This window comes from Acanthaster planci, linkage group LG07 (genome assembly GCF_054643075.1).
Source record: "Acanthaster planci isolate LZ-2023a linkage group LG07, COTS_SCS, whole genome shotgun sequence".
Taxonomy (NCBI): Eukaryota; Metazoa; Echinodermata; class Asteroidea; order Valvatida; family Acanthasteridae; genus Acanthaster; species Acanthaster planci.
Window position 1 is genome coordinate 11,169,379 of NC_141783.1, and position 24,686 is coordinate 11,194,064.

Below are 24,686 nucleotides of genomic sequence, written 5' to 3' on the forward strand. Positions count from 1 at the left end.
TGACCGGAATAGAGACTAGTTGATTACGCATGCTGCATTGCACTCCGCCATTTTTAATTTTTTCCGACTGTTTCTAATAACTTACTGTTTAATTTAAAATCATAATAATATAATTCACAAAGCACTAACAACGTTTTATCTGTTGACAAAGTATATGTACAAGGTGTTCAAATTGTGCACCATGCCTTAGCACAAATACAAATTTAATTTTCCGCAACATCAGCGCCAGTTAAGAACTGAGATCAAGATTGAGGGTGGATCCTCATCAAATTACAGAAACGTGCCAGCTGAAAATCACAGGCAATATGGGCGTTTCCCAATAGTGGGCCTCCAAGAGTTTGCAACGCGTTGGCCAACCACACCGCGAGAAATCTGTCGACGCATGCGTGTTTGGAAGGAGTCGACAGATTTCGCGCCTTGTGATTCGTCAACTCGTTGCAAACTCTTGGAAGAGCACTATTGTGAATCGCTCGTTTTCTAATTGACATTCGCAACACCTTTTAATTGCTTTAAACCAAAATCGGTGTAGCCTATACATATATAATGTCGACTTTTTAAAAACCTTGAAATTTATGAGCATTGAATTGTAGACAATTTTATATAGTTTTCGATTATTTGATAGACACAATCTGCCGTAGATGTTTTGCCGCCCGAATAACTGAGAGAACACTAAATATGAAAGAAGTGGTTTGGGATAGAATGGGCTGAAGGTTTCTTAATTTCGTTTCCGTTGGTTATAAACTGGAAGACGTTACCTAAGGGGAACTCGTCAGTTTGTGTGGATTGCAGCGCTGTTCTATAGACATGCATATTCAGTGACAATATCAACTACGACTGGATTCGCAGGCTATGAAAATTATGTTTCAGTAGGTTCAACCTTCCAGTATGGCTACAAATTCAGCGAAGAATTTATATACAAATGAACGCATAAAACAGTGACTATAATATGTATGCAGGTTTGATACGGACTGGAGATGAAGACCAAGGGTCGCAGCCATTCTTTTTAAATAAAACAGTTGTGTTAGTCCCTGTCTCTACTGTCTCTTCTAAGTTGCTACAGTCTGATCCAACAAAAGTACTTTTATAATTATATGTGATCTCAGACAAGTCTTAGATAACCTTAGGTGAAATGCAGCTGGAAGAATAACAGGATTCAACAAGCTCGCTGACGCTTGGGCGTTGCCTTACATTTGCCCAAATTATAACTTTAGCCTTGTCACCGCAGAGGCTTGCACAGCCATGCTGGATCTTAATTCCATATCATCCAATGACTACCCTACTACAGCCACACGTCTGTGGTTGTCTCGACGGTCACTTTGGGCGGGATGGTCTGGGTGCTTCCCGTGGCTACCGACGTACCGGAGCCAGAGGCGGTGAGCCGGTGTCGAAACCGCTCCTTCTCGCTGCGCAAGGCGTAGGTCTCCTGCTTGATGAACAGGTACAGTGATGCTACGCCCGTGGCCTCGGTCACAAGGAAGGAGATGGCACAGAAACAGAAAGAGTAACCGTAGCCGTACTTGAATACCTAGGGAGGAGTAAGACCTCATGCAAATGAAAGTTGTTTTAAGCGTGTCTTGAAAAAGAATCGTCTCTTAATTAGTACATATACCTCTAGAAGATGAGCTACATACCTTGTCTGGTAAGGGCGGATGCTTCTCAATAACTGCATCCCCTACGGCGATGATATAACACACAATCCCCGTCAGGACAAATAAACCTGTCCGAACACAACACTTTTCATTATATCGGCTGCAATTACGGTCAAATTTTGAAATTAACATTCCGAACCGAACATTGGCTACAGTTTAGTGGGTTTTGAAATAGATACCCCAGCACTTGAAAATTGGAAGAACGACGTAGTCTGTTGTTTCTTTTCCTATTTTCGTTGCGTACACATTTTTAAATGTTGGCTTACTTCATGGTCCATTTCCATATTGGTTACTGTTTCCAACTGCTTTCTTCTCCTTTTGCAAATACATGTACTGACAGAACGAAAGTCAAACCCGTTCTCACAACATAGATAGAGGGCGGTATTTCGCGCATCCGACTCCTGCGGAGGGGACAAAGTAAAATTCGTTCCTGAACAAGGAAAGAGTGCGCGCGTTCGTGAAAAAAACTGCTTATTACATACAATTTGAATAGCTTTTACCACTAAAATCAACACCTGAAAACACTTTTGATAGTTTTTTTAACTACACGTACGTTATTGATTAATATAATATGCGTTCTAAAAAGGTGGCCACCAAAATTTAATATGCCTGTAAACAACATGGTAAACCATAATGAATATTTTAAAGTATTTGCAACCCAGAAAAGGCGTTTGCTCTTAAGAAGTTTGGCGAGATGGGATTATAAGGAAGCATGTTCTCAGTTGATCTGCATCAATTTATTGATTCTTGTTGAAACTACATAAAATGTGAAACAGTTTACTAAGGGTGGATCCAGAGGCAACTTTCTCTCAGACGGGGGCTGCACTTAGAAATTTTTCACTTAACCTTTTATGACATTTCTGGGGGATGAAATTACCCTTTGGGGCTTTTTGTAAGCGTTTGGAAGAAAGACAAATGAAATAAAAAACGAAATATATACATGGCATGGCCTCTGTTAGCCCCTTTGCCTTGATCCGCCATTGTAGTTTACTACTATTTAATAAAATGAGAGCCTGACAAACTTAGGATAGGAATACGTGTGTACAAATTGGGTGATATTCTCTTCCCTTGGTCTATTCTCCCAGCAAGTCTTAACAATTTAAATTACCCGTGAGGTTTAAAATGCAGAAAAATATTTTTCAACTTGATTAACAATAAAATACTCTAAAAATACTACCTCCGGATTAACCAATTCTTTAAAGCTAAAGGAAGAGTACTCACTGCTCTCTTCTCTGCTTTTATTTGTCCACAGAACGTTGGAAATTGGTGTGACGAGATGAAAATCACCGATTATTGACGGATCGCAGTAGTCTTTGTTTCGCTGTACACCGTAGCGACGCGTGATTTCAAATTTAAGATCGTTTTGATCAACTCGTTTTCAACGAGCAGTTAATCGTACATATTAAAACATTACTACCGAAAAAACATACGATTCTTTGAAGCATGAGCCGCCGCGTCAAGGATGTAGGTCAGTATGCACAAGGCTTAAAATTGCGTCCGTAGAATAATCACAATAACTATACACATAACCAGACACCTGTCTCAACATGTGGATAGACCACACCATGCCAATCGACGCTCATGTAGTCAAGAGTACTTCTAGACTATTCCATTTACTATGAAAGGAACCATCAAGAAGCAAAGTAGCTCCCTACTAGCAAACAACCCATTAGAACCTACCGGCCACAACGCAAACCACACCAGCGAAGAACGTAAAGGCCCTCTTGGTCGGTATGCAGAGACCTAACGTGCTGAGAACCGACGAGACGATGAGAAGAAGGAAGCTGATGACGGGGAAGGGCCACACTGAGTTGATCTTGGCTGGTGAAAGGGAACAACATGACAGTTTTTTTTATTATGAATTAATGACTAATTTATGAACAGACGAGGATACAAGCCAACGTGAAACTGAAATAACAACCTCACATATAGCAAAGTTCACTTGTTTTGATCTGTTATTGTGACAGTAAACGCCAGTCTCCATAACAAATGTTTAATATTATACAAATGTGGTTTTTCATATGGCATTTTTGGGGGGGTAGTTATTGAAGAAACAACTTGCCTAATGCAGGTTTCAAAGGAAAAGTGGGAACTGCCGGTAATACCAATCAAATCGAAACTATTTGAATAAATTTGCACTTTTGCTGAGTCTATTCTCAAGAGCAACAGCGTTGAAAATTACTGTAAGTTAAGATTCGCATTAACATTAGCATACACACACAGTAAGCCTTCAAGTCATAAGTACTTGAATATTGCAGATTTTTATTTTCTTGTTAAAATTGAAAGCACTTAAAGCACTGAAAGCACGTTTGTGAAATTACATGTAATAAACAAAAACACAAAGACAACGCACAAATTTGTGAACATCACAATACTAGCATGTTTAATGAAGGATGTTTATCCTGTCAATAAAATTAACATGGACAATTAAGACCCTAACCCCCGAGGCCTTTTAGCTAGATCCCTCCACAATTATTTAAAACCCTCCCGATTCTCAAAACAAACAACTGCATTCAACAACTGCATATCAATCCTGCAAATTCTCCAATACTTCTTGAATATACTCATATTGAGGGTTGCCTAATGCCTAAATCCTTTAAAGTCCTTTTGCAATTCCCGTTGTTGTGTTGAGACAGTAAGAATGGTATGGATGATATTATGTATAATGTAGTCATTAATTTATGCATGGCTGAGCATAAACAACACAAGGTCTAGCCCACAACCTTGACACAATGCATCCTTGCAATCAGCCATACACTTTTGCCATTCTTCCTCTCTCCCCCAATCTTTCCCCAACCACTCAGAGGACTTTTGGAGGATGGGGGAGGGTTAGGGATAAATATTAATGACATAACATTACGACTAATGTTAAAGGTAGTAAACATCATATTGTTTTTGGTCGTTCTTTCACAAGATTGGCTGATTTCGGTGTATGATATTCACTGCAACTTACATTCAACGATCTTGTTTGTTTGAGTTAACTGCTTTGTGAAAAATCGGGAAAACAGCGCGGCATTTTCAAACTCTTAAATCGAAGATTTTTGTAATTTATCTTGTGTAAAATCTATGGATTACTGGGCGTTCGTAGTGAGCAAACAACATCGAACAGCGGGGTTGGGGAGTGAAACAGGCATGGCAGGAGCAGTTTTCAATGCTTAGGAATAATTAGTGAATTAACCCTGGAGTGACGCACTTCCTCGAAAATTTCGCATTGCGGATTCATGTAAAACTTCATCCAAGAAGGCAGTCGACTCGTCCGTGACATAAACGAGTGCAGGCCTATATGACAATCCACATGCGCGTGCGATCGTGCCTAATGACCGCACTTTCATGTCAGTTTACACGTCTATGAAAGTTTTAAAACTCTACTCTTAGTTGATTTTCTAATAATTATAAGCAAAGAAGACATTATGTCCAGAACCACGGGGGGGGGGTTAACTTCTGGAAATCGTACTTTTTGTTGGCGAAAATCCTTTTTACCATTCTGCTCGGAAACAGCCACCATATTTGGATCATACCATTATACTCCATGGATGATTTTGAATTCGCACAGTTCTCGCGTTAAGAAAATCATTTTCTTAAGTAAAATTGTACTTCATATTGATCGAATTTATTTCCTACTTTACACCTTACACTCAGGTTCCTATAATTTCAGTTTACAAAGCTTTTGGAGATTTCTGTCTGTATATTTGTTAGTTGCTTTTAGGTTTACCCGTTCATGAACGGACTCTTCCACACAATGTGCAAACAGTCCGCACAAGAAAATTAGCGCCTGTTAAAGAATGCGATGTGTGAAGTGAAATGAACTCTTATACGATGGTCGGCCGATCATCGTGAAAAAAGAGAACAAAATTTCTGTTTTCTCTTAAAACTACAGGATTCTGGGCTGAAATATTTTACAAACTGATTGAGACCGTTATGTATAGTTTCAAGTAAGACATTAGTCTGATTTGGGGGATTTTACCAATGGTGTACATTAAGTCTGGGGGTCACGTTAGAAGCGTTCACGTCGCGATCCCCGTCAACTCTACGAAGCCGAGCCAAAGACAAGTGATGTTCGGAAAATCTACAAAAAGCAGCATCCCTTCAGCCCAGAGCAGGAAGAGAGGCTAAAACTTGCCAACAAAGCCAGCACTGACTGCCATATCTCTGAATGTTGAAGGACAGTCTCTCTGCAACTGAAGAACTTGTTGCAAAACTCTGCAAAGGATATCACTGTGATACTCTTTCGCTACTAGGAAACCTGTTGTGGACCAAAATATCCTTTTACTCAATATGAAAGGCATGACCACACACGGAATTAAAGGCTCCATTAGATGTACGGAAGCGTCATATTAGCAAAACAATAGAACCGTCGCTGAATCAACATCTAAGAGCGATACAAACAATATTAAAGTCCTAACTGTTGAGCTCCGAAGAGTTACCATCCCCTCAGTTTACAAACTACCTCCCACGTCCTTAGAGACGCCTAAGATACCATCATCCGGCAAATCGATGATAGTACTTAGAGATTTGAACAGCCACAGCACACAGTGGGGCTACGAACACAACAACAAAGATAAAATGCAGCAGAAGCACTGGCTGAAAACAACCAACGCAATCTGATCCATGATGCCAGACAACCAAAGTCCTTCAACAGGTGGCGCTGGAGAGAGCAGGTTACTAGCCTGATATTGCATTTGCCACCCAAAAAAATCACTCGATTATGCAGAGAAGCTGGTCATGGAGTCAATGCCAAGGGTACAACACATAACAACGGCATAACAGTCAAATGCTGCTATAATCGAAGAAGATTCGACTTTAGGAAAGTGAACTAGCGTACCTTCCAAGAAGATCTGGAATGTAAGATCGCCCATCTCCCGTGGACGCCCCAAACTATGACAAGTTAGCCAAGCTTGTGCACCAAGTAACCTTGGACTGTACACTCTCCTACAAGAAACACAATAGCAATACCATTCCGAAAAAAACGTCATACGGAAACTGACCAACTCAACATGGGGAGCCACAGCATCCACCCTGAGAACAATTGTCCCAGCCCTGTGCTGTTCCTCTGCAGAATATGCCTGTCCTCTTAGGGAAAAATCAGTTCATGCCAAGACATTAGACCAAGCACAGAACAACACCTACCCCTGATCACTGGATACCTGAAACCAACCACCACAAACAACCTACATCTCCTCGTTGGTATTGCCCCTGACAATATCAGGCAGGAAGTTACCAGCCGAGTCGATATAACAAAAGTCACAACAGACGAACGCCACCTCCTCCATGGACGTCAACCTCTATACAACGACTAGAGGTAAGAAAACGCTTCCCCAGCCATGCCCGACCCCTAAAAATTCTAGGAAAAAAACGGACTCCAGCTCTGAATGGAAAAATCTTCAGAATAAACCTCCGGTTGACATGTGAATTCTTGCTGCTGAAAATCTTCCTCCTGGTTCAGACGCACCAAGGGCCCTGTGGAAAACACTGAACCGTCTGAGAAAAAGAGGTGGACGATCCAGGGTTGTTCTGAGCAGGTGGGGTAACAGGACTGAACCAACCACCTATGAATGTGGAGAAGCAGACCACATCACGGAGCACCTCGTCTACCCTCTACTATCCCTCCGTAACAAAATAGACATTGCAGAGTTCAATGCACACCCAGAGGTCTCGGTCAAGACATGGGAGTCTATCGTGCAACCAATCTCGCTTTAAAGAAACGAAAAGAACAAAGTCTAATTAAACATGAATATGCAGGATATGGAGAATGCGGAAAGCAGCGGTAGATAGTCTATGATAGCCGGAAAAGTGTAGGCATCTGTAATAGTGGGCTTCAAAGTACAGGTTAATTAATGTTCAAGTACTTGATGAATTCGGAAACCCAGATTTCATTATCACCATCGATGGCTTGTTTTAGGAGCTGACCTTACACAAACCTCCACCAATCGTCGAAATTTACGTATGAAAACATGGCAGGTCCAGCCTACCTTCGCCGTATGTTAGTGAAGCAATAGGATCGTGAGACTAGTCTGAAAAAAGTGGGATGTGCACCTGGTGCAACCATCTAAGATCAACTCATTTCCCGTGTATCTACCAGGAGAGCAGCAAAGTGCTATTGGGGAAAATGATGGAGCTCCTGCGGTACCCAATTGCTGAAAATCTCGGCAATTGGCTTTCCCTAGCAAAACAACTGTCACTCGGTTTTTAAATCACTAGAGCCTATCCAGAACGGTCGATGAGGGCATTTTCCCCTTTTCCGAGGATTGAGAAGAAATCGTTTTTCTTCCCGTGATCTAGGGGAGGTCATATTGCCTTGTCATTTGACGGAAGCCCCCAGCGCTTCAAACAACCTCAGCTTGTCCTGGGTGAAACGAGCCATGCCAATGTCTCCATGTAGGGGGACAGCCTCGAACACGTTCTCAATCATCAAAGTTGGTAGCGTGCTCCGTAGCACATGGACGGTTCTTAAAACTGGGCAATTGAAAAAGTAATTTTTACCTCTATTTTTGTGTCTTTGAAGCCAACTGTACTGCAATACTTGCTATTAAAAGTACAATGAATATTGTATTACTCAGCTATAAGCTACCATCAAAGAGTGATCGTCATCAGCAATCCATACATCTGCCTCTTTTTCTATCTCAGACGCTGAAGGCACCTTCCAACATTATTTGTCCGCGTCTGTGCTAAAAGGTATACAGTACTTCTCTCTCTCACATCGTTGTTACATTTTCCGAGAACTGGCGGCAGATATTGTACAAGTTACAGTTGTCTCTAAGCATAGAAACGATATCCCCAGAATATGACGCACATCATTGTTTCTGTGACGTAACAACAATGATCAGCTAAAAATCACGTTTACAAAAACAACCGCTCATGAAATACACTGTCATGCACGTTTTTATATGTATTTGTGACCATTTCACCTAATGCTTCAGGCAAAATGACGCGTCACCAAAATGTATTGATAATAATAACGATATCGTCAGCGCAAGTCCCACACTGCTGGTATAAAGGCAAAGTATACCGATGATTCTAGTTTTTGTGCTAAATCAAGTATGAAAGTGTAAAAAAATAAGACCACCAGTCTATTTAAAATGATGACTAATGGCCATGTAAAGTTTTTCTATCATTTCACGAGTGGATGAAAACATCACGTTCAATGGGACACTGTGTTGTGTTACAATACGGGCGTTTCACAATAGTGCGCCACCAAGAGATTGCAACGCGTTGACCAATCACAATGTGCGAAATGTATCGACCCAATGCGCGTTCGGAAGGGGGCTGTGATTGGCCAACGCGTTGCAAACTCATGGTGGCGCACTATGGTGAATCGCCATTGTTAAAGCCTGGTTTCCGCATGGTCGTTTGTAACGCAGACGGTCTGCAAGATGTCAAGATGCAGACAGTCGTGGAAAAGATGCTGTGCGACGTCATTCCATCAAAAACAAAAACAAAATGGCGTCCAAAACTTGGAAAATTTTCGCCTCAAAATGCCTTTTTTACGGAGCTCTGAAAGTGCCATCCAACTTGTTGAGATCCTGCACTACAATTTCTTGGAATGACGACATCATTTAAGTAAGATATCGACATCCTGGGATAATTTATTATAGATGACGACATCATAAAAGTGGTATATTGACATTATTTTTGAATGAGTGCATTTTCAAACCACATTAAGAACGCACAGGTGACCTGAGGTGCTTTGTCTTTCAAAGCATTGTCTTCCTATTGCCATATATAATATTAATTAGATTGATGAAACGTCATGATGTCTCACCGCTTGTTACAAGTTGTAAAGAAGACATCACACTTGGTGGATGTGTCTGGATGATGACATCCTGAGCTAATGATTATCGTCATTATCTGGGGATGTCATCATCCAACTTTTATGATATTGTCATATTGTCATTAAAAAATTAACTCAAGATGTTGATATCTTGCCTTTATGATGTCTATATCCCGAGAAAACAAATATGTCAGGATCTCAACAAGTCTGAGGGCACTTCCAGAGCTCTGTAATCCAGCAATTCTGATGTCTACCCTTTTACGATGCCGTCACCCTATGCTGAATTATTTCAGGATGTAGTCATCCAATGGTTACGATGTCTTCCCATGATAAATTATTACAGGATGTCGCCATCCAACTTTTACAATGTCGTCGTCTCGAGATAAATTAGCTGCAGGTTGTGAACATCTTGCCAGTACCATGTCGTTATCCCGAGAAACAGTATATCAGGATCAGGTGGAAAGGCTTGCGGTTGCACCATGCGAAGGAATATATCTCTCTTATGAGTATGTGTGGTTCAGAAAACATACTCCGAGTTCTTTTCTGAACCACACATACTCATAAGAGAGATATATTCCTTCGCATGGTGGAGATATATTCCCTCGCATGGTGCTACCGCAAGCCTTTCCACCTCGTTGCTGTCCTTCACCATAAATAGCCTGAAATGCCATCCAGAATTCCGTAGGTTTGTGTTATGTCTACGTTATCCGCGATAGAACTGTTTGACATGGTTCCGTAGGTCTGCGTTGCAGTTTGCGTCTTAAATGCCTTGCTCTCTGCGTTTCTCACGTCGATATGGAAACCAGGCTAAAAGGTAACATAGAAGCATGTCTATTGTTCATATAATTCAAAGTATGGATCTTTGTGTTGTATAAATAATCATTTCAACATGTCAAGTTGTGTCTTACCTAATGCAGCCGAAGTAATATCCTTGGGCGGTGAACCAGGGGCAGGAAGGACGCTTCGGATTTTCACGCAGGCGGGAGAGCCTGCAAGGATGAACCGAATTTGGGAGTATAAAAGATGCCTCATTCTGTTTCCTTATATTGTACCCGATTCATGTTTTTTTTGCAATATTCATCCCATTCGCATACCTTTCTAGGAAAATGTGTCGGCAAGGGGAAATGAAACCCTGGCTTTACGCCTGACCAACCTCCTGTTTATATGTACTACGCCTCCACTCGCTTCCCCTGACGGGGATAAAATGCATATTCAAATATACTGCGAACGGTGTGATTTTACATGACTGATGGAAAAATGGACACCAGACCAACCAACCACACCATTTTTGTTTAGATGCTATTCAACATTCACACCCATAGAAAAACAGACCTGTAATACGCGAGTATTAAACGAGTAATAAACTCTCAAATTAACTCACAGATTGTTGTTCCAAGGTTAAGCTTTCATTTATCATCTTAAAAGGGGAGTCAGATTGGCGTAGTGTTTCTTTCTTCGCCTTCCACCTATGGGGGCCTGGGTTCCAATCCGGCTCGGTCCACATGTGGATTGGGTTTTCAGTCCCTACCTGAGTCCACCGGTTTTTCCTGAAACATTTAACCGGGGTTCCCCCAACTTCTAAAGCTGAATATTTTTCCATTGCCTCCTTCACTTATTATTATCCTGTAATTGGCGCTAAACGCACTGTTGAATGATCATATACATAAATAACTAAAAAGTAGTTTAATTAACTGGTTTCTTATGTTTATCCATCAAGTTCCCCTTTGGCATCCCGAAAGCATCCATATTCAGCACCTGGGCAGGTAACCAGACTTTACACGGAACAAAGGCTGTGTCCTAAGCAACTGTCTATGGCTGTAAATACGGCTGCTTGCCTGTGGCTTTTAGGGTGGGAATTGTATGACGTCATTTCCAGCAGTAGCCATTTGACTTGATCATGGCCTTTATTTTCCACAAAGCCTGACCCCAGTGTCCTTACCTGGTCTTGGCAGGATTTCCTGTGTTGCGTTACTTTCCACTTGCCTCCAAGCATCTTTCAAGTCCCATCTGTATGTGACTTTGAAAAAAAGAAAAATTTCAATGTTAAATAACACATGACTTTTCCGTAAAGTTCAAAACAATTTATCAATATATTTTCCCACAAGCTTGAAAAGTGAGACATTTAGTTGGGAAAACGCACAGTGCGTGAGTCCAAATTTGTATCAAATATAATCTTGAACTGAGTATGTGTGCATTTCTCTGAGCAAATTTTGTAAGTAATTCACAATAAGTGCAACGATTTCATGAAGATATCTGAAGTGACTGCGATATGTCTAGGGAAACGTCATACAATCCCCAGACGTGTGGAATGGTGTGCAACTCGTTAATATTTTACCTCACTAATTATCCAATGCAATGTACTGCTAAATTAGAGGTATGAAATGTTATACACCTGATCTAACTTTGTTTTGATTGAACCACTACTTAGGCCCCAAAACAGGGTAAATCATTTTTAAAATTATTTGCTTGTATGCCTTTTCGGATCTTGTTAGCCCACGATGTTTTTGGTTCAATTTACTCAAGAAACCCTAAAAACGTTAAGAACTTAAAAGATTTGCAGGACAGCATTCGTAATCGATTTCTTGGTCCTCGGTTTCAAAAGCTGTCCTTCAAATGATTAAATTTTATTCCCCTTTCCAGCAGGATTGACAATCATCTGATTTCGCTCAGACATTAACAATTTGAATTATTATTCTATTTGGCCTATAGGCTCGCCATAGCAAAGATGATGCGTATGGAGCACGACGCCGGTATTAATAGATGATAAATAATAAATGACGTCACGTGCCGCTTAGACGAGATTTCTCACGATGTTGCAAGTTACTGAATGAATGATGAAAAAATGCTGCAATAATAATAAACGCGTGACGAAATGAGATACAAATTCTTCGATGCATGTACATATGATATAATTCATTTCAGTTTTTTCTCATAATGCACGAGGGGATATAATCACAGAAGGCTTTTGCTCGGGCACTTGACCCTGAATATGTTCTTGCTCAATGTAATGAATGTAAGGATAACAATTTAAGGCAACACGAACACAATGAATTATACAAATACGACGTAACAGTCTTCTATGCTCTCTTGTCCAGCTACCTCTTCCTAAAAAGTATGCATTTAACAATATGTGCGCAAGTCTGGCCTATAATCTGTGCACAATTTCTCTCATTTTATTTTCTTGAAAGTTATCCCATTCATGGTACTTGTAAAAACATGAATTCTAATTTGAAATGAAGTGTACTTTTAGCTGATAACTCCTGACCAAATATTTTTTCTTCATGGATCCTTTGACTATTGGTCTCACTTTAACCTCAGCTCTCGCTTTTCAACAGACAGACGTGAGGTAAGTTGGCAACTGTCTTTGTGGAATTCAAGCTCACATTGAAGCTCACGATTATTTACATTTACATGTATTTATCGATAAGGAGCTTGTCTTTGCTCTGTCATTTGACCAAAGACTCTTTTCTTTTACAACTTCCCACCGTAAAAATACGTGCAAGGATGACATTTTGAATTTGAAAGTGTCTTCTGATTTGTAGTAACCGTATAAATTAATATTTATTCGAACAAAAAATAGGGACTACTCGACCACAAAGTGCACCATTGTTGGAAATCACAGGAAATATTTCTATAACCACAAAAGCGCTTAGATTTGAATGTGAGATCTCATTATTTTGTTGACAAGGGATGTTCCTGACTTAAAAAGCAGGGGGCTACACTGAAAATCTGTTTTGGGTCATTATTGTTAGGACATCTTCACACGCAAATTTAGTACCCATCTCAAACAAAGCCTCCTTGGAAAGAATCATTGCACCCTGACGCCATCTTTTTCTTCATACACTATCCCAGCCGAAGTGGGGTATCGCAAAAATCTTGAAAAGACACGAATATGAGGCTGAAAATATTTTTTATTCATAATACCGAATACTTTGAAAATGTGATTTTCCATAAACTGTGCACAAACCCTCGAAACTGTGGCGGTATCCATTGTTTCCTGGATACTGTTTTGCCGGTGCCATAACGCAGACAGAGGATCGGAGAAATACTGAGTTTGACACAATGCACTTGTTTGCATCCTCAAACTCTGACTACAGAATCCTTGTTCATTCTTACCTCCTATCCTGCACGACTCCAACAGGCCTGAGTACATGTCCATGGTGATTCTTAGTGTGCCGTTGTGGAAGTCAAGATGTCTCTCCTCCGAGGTGAACACCCACTGGTTGGTGAAGGTCCCTACGCTGGTCAGCAGCAGACCCAAGTAAGCCCCAAACACAGACCAGATAGTCAGTAATAACAGACTGGCGTTCTTCATTTCGCCGGGGAGGATGAGGCGAGAAATACCCCAAAGAATGCGGAGAATAGCGCTTAATCTGGCTGCATACGCACAAAGGTTGTTGGTGTAGTTACTATTTTGCCTGGCGTGTTAGTACAATGGTATTTGCGTTTGAAAAGAATCGACGGTGAGGGTTTTGGTCAACGTAGATTGCTAGAAATAAAACTAAAATGGAGTCCTCATCGTACAATAATGGGCCTCAGGAATCGCACCTACGTAGATCCAGGAGGTGTGAAGAACTTGAGATGCTCGCCTGACACCGAAACGCTGTTCTCATTCCAGAAACTTCACATTAAAAAAATCTGCACTGCCGTGATGATTCTAATCATCAAGGCAGTTCACCAGAAGCATATCTAAACGTAATTTAAAATCAACCTTTTAAAAACGTGTCTTTGATATAGATTTATTGAAAAGGTGCGAATATACTGATTGGCGTATGTGCTCTTCTTTAGCCAGGGGGGTATCTTTGTTATTTGTACTCATTGATGCAGATTATTAGTGTGTGACTAGGTGAAGTCTACTGGACGTGAGAGAAACCGAAGAACCGTTTCCATGCGAGGCCGATCCAGCCTGGTGAGAATACGCCGGGGAATCTCTCGCCAGCCCGGGCAACATCACACCTTCAGCGCAGGGATGCGTCCCCTTGCACTCAGAATGATGTGGAGCGTGAAGAATGAAAGATGAATGGATACTAAGAATGATCAAGAGGGAATGATAACACAGGATGCGAGGGAAGAATGATGAGGTCTAGGAAGAGATCGGAGATCGTGAAGGAGCTGCAAGACAATCCGTCAAGGACGTGTCTGCACGGTTGCGCTTGATATAGGAGGTGTAGGCTGTTCCAATGGTAGTTTATGCATTCTGAGTTACTCGCGGTTATTAACACAGGCACTTCGTATATTCCACTCAGATCCATATTAATGCCGATCACGTGCATGACAAAGTGACATCATACCCGTGGTCGTGGCAACTTGGCTGAACAGTATTACCATGGCGGCAGCCGACGGCAATTTTTTTCAAATAGACATTTTAAAATCTCTTTTTCCCAGCAATCCTTTGACACAACCAGTTTGGTTAACATTCTTTATTTAATTAAAACTCAATCTCTAGTATCAAACGGATCTATTCATTTGGTATTTTACATTTACATTTGAGTCCCAGAATGATGCCGACCCACAATTAATTTGTATTCTTCTAATGCTCCAACGGCAACTCACGGGAACTGATTGCACATCACGAGATATTTTGATGATGCAAACGTAACTTATGAATCGGCCTGTGGGTTATGCACACAGATAAAATTATGCCCACTGCCACAGCGGTTTACTCACCCCATTGCCATTACAGGGCACTGGGATGAGCTAATTTCCACTGGACGCATTACGTCGTCTCTTTGTAGTTTCATTGTACAAAACTTACTTGAATAATATTCTGGGTTAAAGGTAGATGACACCTTTGTTTTTTTTTTTGGCTGTAATTTCACAAGATTGGCTGATTACGCGGTGTAAGATTTACTGCAACTTTCATTCCACTGACTTGTTCCATGTTTGAGTAAGCTGCTTTGTGAAAATCGCTTTTAGTTGCGCCTTGTCTCGTGCGGTAGTGACAGAACGTGCATGGATTATCTATAAAAGCACTTTAAGAAGTCCACCCAGGTCGACACCACTTAACCACAGTCGTTCGATTAACTCTGACCAGAAACACTTTTCACGGAGCTCTGTTATGTAGTTAAGTGAGAACTTCGTCGACTTCAATTGGAAATGGACCCTTTGTTTACAAACCCCGACCACATTTTCCCATGGGCAGCAAACTTTAAGGAAAGTTCCCCAGTTATCAGTACCACGAGGTACCTTTATGTAGATACCCCACTCTTCGATAGTATATTATTTGGTGTTTTAATTGATTTCCTTTGAGCTATGTTAATTATTATTTTTGTCTTACTACTGAGGGCAATCCATATTATGAAGGGCTGGCTGGTGAAAAAACCACAGAGTGACCTTTAACATTTACTTACATGACATGATTTTGTGATTTTGATGTCTCCCTTCCTTTATCTGACTCAAGTAGCACGAGCGTCTCTAACGAATCTGAAATGACGTGTGTCCGAAGAGGGCGAAGACGTTTATGGGAGTCAAAAGAGGGCGCTATTTAGTCCATCTGTCGGTCTGGGTACGGGTAGAGCAATAAATACCTTCTGTGCGGGCCAGAGGCCTCTCTTGGCTGCGACTAGCTAGGTCAAAGCGCATGTGCAAAGCGACTACAACCCAGCGTCAGTGGATACTCTTGGTAGACAGATTACTGCCGGCAGGAGCCCCAAGCTACAGGTGTTAGGGCTGTGCCGATTATTAAGTAATGGGATATTTATTTTCGAAATACAAGTATTCGGGGGTAAAAATGAAAGAAGTACAAAGGAGGATTAATAAGTTGCATACCTAATTGTATTCTAAAAAAATTCCAGCTGTTTTGAGCAGAATGAAAGGGTTCATGCATTGAAATTTATTACAACCTTGGGCTCCGTTTGCAGTGGCTAATATAGTATCCTGGAAAATAAACAGACTTAGTCCTGATCTTGGTACTGACCGTTACTGCCTAAGTATTAACAATTTCAGTGTCAATCCCATCAGATATCTCTTATAATGTAACAAACGGCTTAGCATAATTTGGATGGCATTTGTTGCACGGTGAAGTACTTGACATGTAAGCAACTCAACTTATAGCAAAAAGCTTGGTACAGCAATGAGCACAGCCGTTAGTGTCCAAATACATGCTTCTGACAGAATGGTGAGGGAAGACAATTAACGGCGAAAAAGGCCCTTTCCGTGATACTTCAACATCTGGGGAGTAGGCTTGTCCAATGCACGACCCTGCATGGAAAATAAGGGATATTGATCAGGCCTTGTCTTCGTATAATAGTAGGGAGGATGAGAGCATTCTTGTCCTCAGCATTTGTGCACCCTTTCAGTCAATGTGTTTAACCTTGAGCTATTTGGACGAGATTAGAAATTGCGACCCACTCTGCAAAAAAGGCCTTTTAGTCATGTACATGTACGTTACAGACCATTCCGTACATCTGCCAGAGATCAATTCCCAATTTTACTGTATCTCGGGAATAGAATGTGCGACAGAGGTCAAAAATACACAAATTTAATCCTTTAATGAAATGCTGCTCCATCTGCGGGCATCTCTTAAAATCAATTTGTCACATATAAGCCGAAGGGCCATTTTGCAGAGCCAGTCACAATTGTTATCGGAGTGGTTTCAATTGACATGCAGCCGTTTTGTGTGAATTCTAGTAAACTGCTAATGAATTACCTTGTCGCAAGATGGTGGAGGTTTGAAGTACTTGTCCGGATCGCAGATTCCCAGTTGAAGATCAACGATACTGGAATCCTCAACCTTGATTTCTTTGCCTGGGATGAACCAGTCAAACATAATACCTAACATTTTAACTCCAAAGCGGCAATTTATAACATTGCCGACAGAAAGAAATCGTTTGTATGAATGAGGCTTCAAGTTGCCACGATCAACAAAGCAAACCCTTGTGTTTCTGCGACACGCGCACCAGGAATACCAGCACCGAGTTTTGGGGTTAACTAAATCTGGGCTTTGTCTCCAGGTACCAGACTTAGCTCCATGATACTATTGCATGAATTTCATCCTCTAAGAGTTGATCTTTCAGTTCTAATCAGCTCCATCTTCTGTCCCAGAAACATATCGAATTGTCTAATGTGGCACCAAAATTTGTGTATCGAGTATTTTGACTTGGTTCATACTAATAGATTAATTCTGTAATTCTTAATTTAAAATGGAAACTAAAATTTCGAAAATAGCTTGGAATAAGCGGACCTGAAGATGTGGAGAATGTCACAAAAGTTTCAAAGGTGGAAGTAGCCTTTGTGGGTCTACGTTTTTGTTAGGATGCCACTGCAGTGGTGTCAACTTGCCCACATCAGGTGAGTGTTTAGGTTTAAATTGAACCACATTTTTTCAGCGTTCAAAATGTGCACGCTATAGCTCCATACCTGACTCGAGGTCAAATTTGCGAGAGAGAACTCTCACAGGAACGCATCCTTCCTGCTGGACACTAACAATCTTATGCTTGGTCTTGTCCGAATTGAGGTAATACCAGTTGTTCACGACGAGATCATGATCGCCGAGAGTCGTCTTACCAAGAAACTTCATTTTCTGCACAGTACGTGTGACAGCATTAATATGAAAGAAGAGCAAAAATTGTAGCGTTATTGATGATGTGTAACCAGGTGTCTCCTTTTCCTGTACATGTGTGGGTGTGTGTGTGGGGGGGGGGCTCATGGGCGACCTTTGGACATTTTTACCCCACGGGACCTCGCTGATATGTCGTTATTTAAAAATGACATGAGGTAGCTAACAGGATAATTAAATTTAACTGGCAACAAATTGGTTTTGTCCCATGGACGGATAGAGAAAGTTCGTTCAGTGAGAAGTGTTGAAATGGGGTCATTAAACTGTCAACCTTTTAATCTCTTTTCGGAAAACTCAGCCATTTCAACTAAAATTAAACGCTAGAAGAAATTGATTATACTTATTATAAGCTGGCATAGAGCGAAATTGCAAAAAAAAAAAAATCGAATGATTAAGACAAAAGTTTCTTTTATTAACTTGACTACAGTGAAATATTTAACCTTTCATTTGAAGGGCACTTTCAACAGTTTTGGGGTAAGCCCTACTCTCAGTCTCCTACATCCTTCAGCTTTTACTTTAACTCACCTGTTAGACAATCCTCGGGAAACTTCCTCTTCAGGTGATTGACGAAGCAAACATCTTTTCCTTGGTGCTGCTGAATGCGATACGAAACACCCTAGTAGCAATCAAGAAATGCAAAGATTTGGGCACACTTCAAGAATGGATCGACAAATTGACTGATGTAATGAGGCCCAAACATCTGTCCACACCCTCGACATTTTTCCAATCCTGTCGCAATGCATGTCCCAGTGCCGAAGCGTCACGTAGTTTTACCAGCGATGCCTTCCAATCATCGGAAAGACCGTTCTTTTAAAACACATTTTTTTCCTGAGACAGGTCTTTAAAAGATAGATCTGTTTCCCAATGACTTGCTTCATGCACTCGGGCTTTATGCAATTCAGACCATGGACTTCAAATAATCTTAAACAAAAAACCGTATGTCATATTGAATTGAAACTTTACAAATGTACATGTAAAAGGTGTCTTTACATGAATTTAAAGTTTGAAAAAGATAAACTACTTTACAGCCAAGTTCCTGGCTGTGAGATTATACTCCAAAACTGCTCTTTCAACGTTAAATGCCTCGTAACTGTTGAGAAACGGTATATGAATACCTGTCTGTAATCATTGATGACTTTCAGGTGGACCTCCGTGTTGTTGAAGTAATCGACGAGAAGTCTGATAGAAGTGCGCTCAAACCTAGCGTCATAGGCGCCCTCAATATTTTCATACTCAACCGACAGACTGCCGTCCTTGACCGAGGTCATGGTCGTCACTGCGAGTGGAATGAAGTTTGTTATGCGTTATTCACTACCTTGAAATAAAAAAAAAACAACCGACACAATTGTTCAATCTATGTTGTACTGGTGTGCTTTAAAAAACGATAGTTATGGCTGTGTTATTTGAAATGATTTTGAAAGGCCTTACACGGTAAGCTGGCTGGGTATAATGTTCGCCTGTTTCCTCCGCGAATAAACACGCACAATGCTTTGTGCTGACATTGGAATAATGCACATATTGAGACCCAGTATCTACAAGGGAAAACAATCAAACAAAATCGGGGCAACTTTACTTTTGTAAAAACAAATTTTTCCCAGGTTTGAGGCATAAATAAGGCCCTTTGCAAATTTTTTGAAAGGATGGCAGAAGTGGATCTAGCTTTCAGCAAACAGGGAGCAGTGTCGACATAAATGGCTCCAGAGGTTCAGCGCAAAACGTACCGAAAAATGCTTTTTTGGGGGAGGGGTGTCTAAAGCATGCTCTGGAAAATATTTGAAACTAAGATTTTTGCATTCTAAGGTGATTAGATAATAACAGGTTTAGCATTCCATTTAAAACCAAATTTTTACTGGTATGATATTAATGACCACTGATTAGCCGCTTATCTGCAATAAGATGGGCCGAGTGTAGTGACATGGCTGTAAAAGTTGTGCAGATATTGAGATGCACCTACTTCGATAAGTTTCCTTATCTGAGATTCTGTAGTTCAACATAATTACTTCCAATAGGCCTAGTTGACAATCTGTAAGGTTGCACATGTACAACGATTTTCAAAATTTGCGTCAATCATGAGAGAAAGCCATTGCTCACCTTGTTTGAATGTGAGGTAGCGTGGAACACAGCAGAGCTCGGGCCCTTCTCCAGGTTGCTGGCCGACACCGTGCGTGGATCCAATTGGCGTACCGGGTTTGGAAGCCATTGCCCCCACCACCAACACGCAGATGAGGAGAGCGTACCACATATTTGCGTAACTTATTGCTTTTTCCTCTCTTGACCACAGTTCCTATTTGGCCGAGAGCTCAATGCACCAACTTTGTCGCAGGAGGGGCTTGGACACAAACTGGCGCCTGTAACGCTGCCCAAATGGCACTCTAGGAGACGACTGAACCTAGTCCCTGGTTTTTCCATTGATTGTGTGAATTGACCTTATTAGTATGCAAATTCAAAACTATAATATATGTACTGTGCACGCATGGAGAGATTTCGCGAATGGTCACTTTTATATTTCGAGTTGTTTCGTGCTGCATGGGTGATCTTTACCGTTAGTTAAAATATCTCTGGTTTATGAAGCAATGGTTTAGGGCACAGCCATACCATAAAACTAACAGAAAAAGTCCGCCCCACATGGCAAAATTTGAAAATGAAGAGTCGCCCCACTTAATTGCATTTCTAGTTTAGAGAACAGAATACAGTCGACCTCTCTGAAAGTTTGAGTGCACAAACAAATTAATAAACGCATGTGTGTTACGAATTTGTCAGTTTGAGGTGAACTTTTCAAACATAGGATATAGCCGACATACTGAGCTAGAGAAGGTTTGGAAAATCGTATGAGTTTTATTTTTTAGTTTTTGTAGAATTGGCAAAATGGATATTCCACCCTTACAGCACCAGTAGCCATCAATCTAATCAACAAACAATGTATGAATACAATCAAACTACCGTTGAGCAACTCCGGACAAGGAAGTGTATATATCTTTAAGGGGATCGTCAGTCACCTTCACTTATTGCAAGCTATATGACGCGCGAGACGATCGAGACAAATTTTGTTAGAGCGCCGGCGCGCAATGCTTTATAGTCAATACCGAATAAAAATCACTTGCGAAAAGTATTTATTTTGAACAAACGTCCCTACACTTTAGGTTTGTTGCCTACATTCATGTTAAGTTGCCCTTCGCGTAAATTTAACTTTATAGAGATAAATCCCATCACCGATTTAAAAACTATCATTAATACAAAGTACGATTAAAAACACACTTAACAATTTTTGCTCATATCAACAAAGAATTTTTATGGCTTTGGAACGATCCGGTGTCACGGTGGTGTGATCTGCAAACAAGTTAAAAGCTTTTCATTTCATGTAACATGTTTAATATCCCCATTTGATAGATCCTCGTCTAAGTATTTCAGACATGAAACTCCAATCAAGCACACATTACTTGATGTTAAATCACTGATACCATGTTGTTGCAGGATAATTTTTTATGCAATTAACAGCTGGAGGAGTCAGTTTAGGGGTTTTCAAGCAATTTGTTTGCTTAACGTCCCGTTTAATCTCTATTTCATCATTTCTGTTGCTTTAATCCGTACCATTTTCCTTTTAAATTTTTTTCTTGTACATTTTGTTGGTTAGGGGGCGCCCCCCTACGATACCCATACTACAGTTATATTCAATTCCCGTCTGGTACCTCTATTTTAATGAACGGCTCAAATGAATGAGTTTACGTTGACAGCGTGGTACTATGAAAACGAAACTAAAAAGCGAATAAGAAACATCATGCTTCATTAAGGACTATGATTATTCGGAAATTGAACGGCGAAACAGACCCTTTCTGCGATACTTCAACATCTGGGGAGTTGGTTTGTCCACGGCACGCCCCTGTAGGAACAATGGGCAAATGATTACTGAGAACTGAATCATGGAAAAAGGATACGAAAATCCTTTATCATCGATCAATGCATCCCTGAAACCCCTTTCAGTCATATGAACCTTTATTATAAACACGTAGGGTTTCTGAGGACTGAATACATTACCTCGTCACATGATGCAGGAGGTTTGAAGTACTTGTCTGGATCACAGATTCCTAGTTTGAAGTCGAGAACTCTCGAGTCGTCAACCTTGAGTTCTTTTCCTATTGAACAATGACAAAACACCTTGCAATTGAAAAAAACATTTCAAATTTAAACAACGATGTATATCTCAGACTATGGAAAAGGAATATGTCGTTGATAATAAAGGGCTGGACCTGCCGGATTGTTGCTTGATCTATGTTTTTGCACAAATCCAGTCACAAGCTTTTTCAAAAGTTATAAGTATAGCAGCGTGAACAATAACATAGAAATGCGTTGGTCAAACTTCATTTAAATAGACTGTGTTTTGTCTTAAGAGTGAATGACGGGGTACCAGCTAATTTTCAGTGCAGTCTGGCGACTGCAGGAAATCTCAACTGTTTCTCCAACTTAACCTCTACGATGCAATGTATTAACAAAATTAGTCCCTGAGATCACACCCCCTGTTCAATTCAGCTTATTTTCTTCATTACAGAAGTTCTTTGTTGATCACTTTTCACTCCAATACCAAGGCTGATGTCGAGAATATTGAAGGAAAAACCCTAAAGCTCGAAGTAACCGTACTTCAGTGATGTGCATACACTGAACGAGTGAGTTAGGTTATTCAACGCAACGGTTTTCCTACATTCAAAATAATGGGTACTTAATATTACAGCACCTGTGTCTGGGTCAAATGTGCGAGTCAGGAGTCCCACAGGAACACACCCTTCATGTTGCACACTCTTGACAGAGTGCTCAGTCTTGTCTTCGCTGACAACGTACCAGTTGTCCAGGACAAGATCATAATCGCCAAGAGTTGCCTCACTTAGAAACTGGGCATCGTCTGTGAGGGTGATTCCGCCAAGAGAAAAAAGAGGAATTGAAACAAAAACTAAACCTAGCTATTCATTTTCCCCATCAATGCAGCTGTATTTAATGAAGAATGTTAAAATGCTTATTAAAATAAGCCAACCCATTGACTCCTGGAAATAGTTTTATCTGCCCCCCAAAATGTAAACGACAATGACTGCCTTCAATGAACACACATTTTAAGACAGTAATTGCCCTAAATGATCACACATTTCAGCAGATTAGCCTTGAGTGTAATGGCTCCCTCGATAGCATCCCTTGTTTAAGCTGAGTGTAATGGAAACATTCCTTGAATATTCTTCATTTGATGTTGCGTTCGCACTGTATTGGCCAAAGTCAGTTCTAGCTCTCTGCCTCCTCCTCTACACAACCTATTTAAGCGCATCCTCAAGTTGTTGATGTATTCATGTGCCCACAATGCCAACTTTCCGACTTACCATTCAGACACTCCTCATTGAATCTCCCTTCGGTGCGGCCAACGAAGCAGATGTCTTCTCCTGCATGCTCCAAAATGTAATACGAGACACCCTACAAAAAGGCAATATTAATTAAAAAAGAAATCATAAAGTTCACTTTGAGCGTGAGTTGGTGAATTCATTTAAATGCAATTTGGTATTTAATTCCGATAGCTTCCTGCATGCAACAAGAGACACAAGTCATGGGATTGTCCAAAGAGTATCTGATATTTTATTTCCATTTCAAAATCTCTTGGCAGTTAGGAGAAGAAACGTTTACCTTTATGTAATCTTCAATGAGTCTCAGATATACTTCCGTCCCATTGAAATAATCGATGACAAGTTTGACCGCAATTCGCTCAAACTTGGCGTCATAGGCGCCCTCAGCGTTATCGTACTCAACCAGTAGACTGCCGTCTTGTACCGAAGTCGTCGTAGTAACTGCAATTGGAAATGTTTCTGAAGTGTAATTACCTACTGAAAAAGAACTCAAGTTTAACCATTGTATTTTTTTTTGTTATTTCGTTTTTTTTTTTGTGCTTCAGGAAAACGTAGGGGCTCTCTACTATCTCTTTCCCTCCCATAAGCTTTGTTTCTTGTGACTTTAGACAGTCGCATCACTCACCTTGATTGAATGTAAAATATCTTGGAGCACAGCAAGGCTCATGCCTTTCTCCGGGTTGCGAGGCCCCAAACGGTACACTGGGTTGGAAAGCCATTGCCCCAACCACCAACATGCAAACGAGGAGACCGGACCACATTTTTTCGTGTCTTTCCGACTTCTTTGCTCTTAACTGCACTTTCTGTCGAAACAGTTGTCCAGTGCGCTCACGGTACACGTTCGGGAACGGAGTGGCGCTAGTATGCGTTGCCAGATTTCGTTCCAGGTCACGTCTGGGCGTCGTCTGTGATCCCCGGTTTTTCCATTGAGACGGTGCAGTCAGCTGTGCCAGTAGCCGGGGCGAGCCTGACCCGACGGATTAATATGCAAATTCGAAACTCCTGAAGAAGATGCATTGCTGTGGGAAGTAGTTTTCTCGCTTGGTGTACGTAATACCTCGAGTGTAGCCTTACCATAAAATTAATGGGAAAAAACTCCACCATATTTAGCGAAATGTCGTATAGACCTTTCATAACAATTCTTTCCAATCGGCCTGTAATCCAATTGATGTTTTCACTCAGACAGGGATAAATGTTGTCATTTTCAGGTAGTAATTTTTTGGATGTTCGAAACCAGTTGTCTTAGAGGTTGTGTTGGAAAGCATGAGAAAGTTTTCCCCAATGTCCATTTATACAAGTGGTTATTACGCAAGCAATGCCTGGAGGTTGAACAATGTCAT

The 24,686-nt window shown here is 40.8% G+C and overlaps 3 protein-coding genes across 3 annotated transcripts; all 3 read right to left on the minus strand.

Moving 5' to 3' along the window:
* Nucleotides 1–19: 19 nt before the first annotated feature.
* LOC110973683 (voltage-dependent calcium channel gamma-5 subunit-like) lies at nucleotides 20–14,582 on the minus strand. The gene is made up of 6 exons (XM_022224682.2): nucleotides 13,534–14,582; nucleotides 11,357–11,434; nucleotides 10,326–10,406; nucleotides 3,330–3,470; nucleotides 1,632–1,717; nucleotides 20–1,525 (listed from the first exon to the last, which is right to left on the minus strand). Exons 1-6 carry the CDS (start codon nucleotides 13,730–13,732, stop codon nucleotides 1,280–1,282), a joined length of 831 nt encoding a protein of 276 aa, XP_022080374.1. The 5' UTR covers nucleotides 13,733–14,582; the 3' UTR covers nucleotides 20–1,279.
* A 1,895-nt stretch (nucleotides 14,583–16,477) lies between these two features.
* Nucleotides 16,478–20,626, minus strand: LOC110973720 (uncharacterized). The gene is made up of 7 exons (XM_087139260.1): nucleotides 20,066–20,626; nucleotides 19,090–19,250; nucleotides 18,500–18,590; nucleotides 18,088–18,101; nucleotides 17,776–17,938; nucleotides 17,066–17,163; nucleotides 16,478–16,617 (listed from the first exon to the last, which is right to left on the minus strand). The coding sequence occupies exons 1-7, from the start codon at nucleotides 20,214–20,216 to the stop codon at nucleotides 16,549–16,551; spliced, it is 747 nt and encodes a 248-aa protein (XP_086995386.1). The 5' UTR covers nucleotides 20,217–20,626; the 3' UTR covers nucleotides 16,478–16,548.
* Nucleotides 20,627–20,780: 154 nt separating this feature from the next.
* Nucleotides 20,781–24,248, minus strand: LOC110973721 (uncharacterized). The gene is made up of 6 exons (XM_022224747.2): nucleotides 23,972–24,248; nucleotides 23,627–23,787; nucleotides 23,329–23,419; nucleotides 22,701–22,865; nucleotides 22,007–22,104; nucleotides 20,781–21,851 (listed from the first exon to the last, which is right to left on the minus strand). Exons 1-6 carry the CDS (start codon nucleotides 24,105–24,107, stop codon nucleotides 21,771–21,773), a joined length of 732 nt encoding a protein of 243 aa, XP_022080439.1. The 5' UTR covers nucleotides 24,108–24,248; the 3' UTR covers nucleotides 20,781–21,770.
* Between the last annotated feature and the right edge of the window lie 438 nt (nucleotides 24,249–24,686).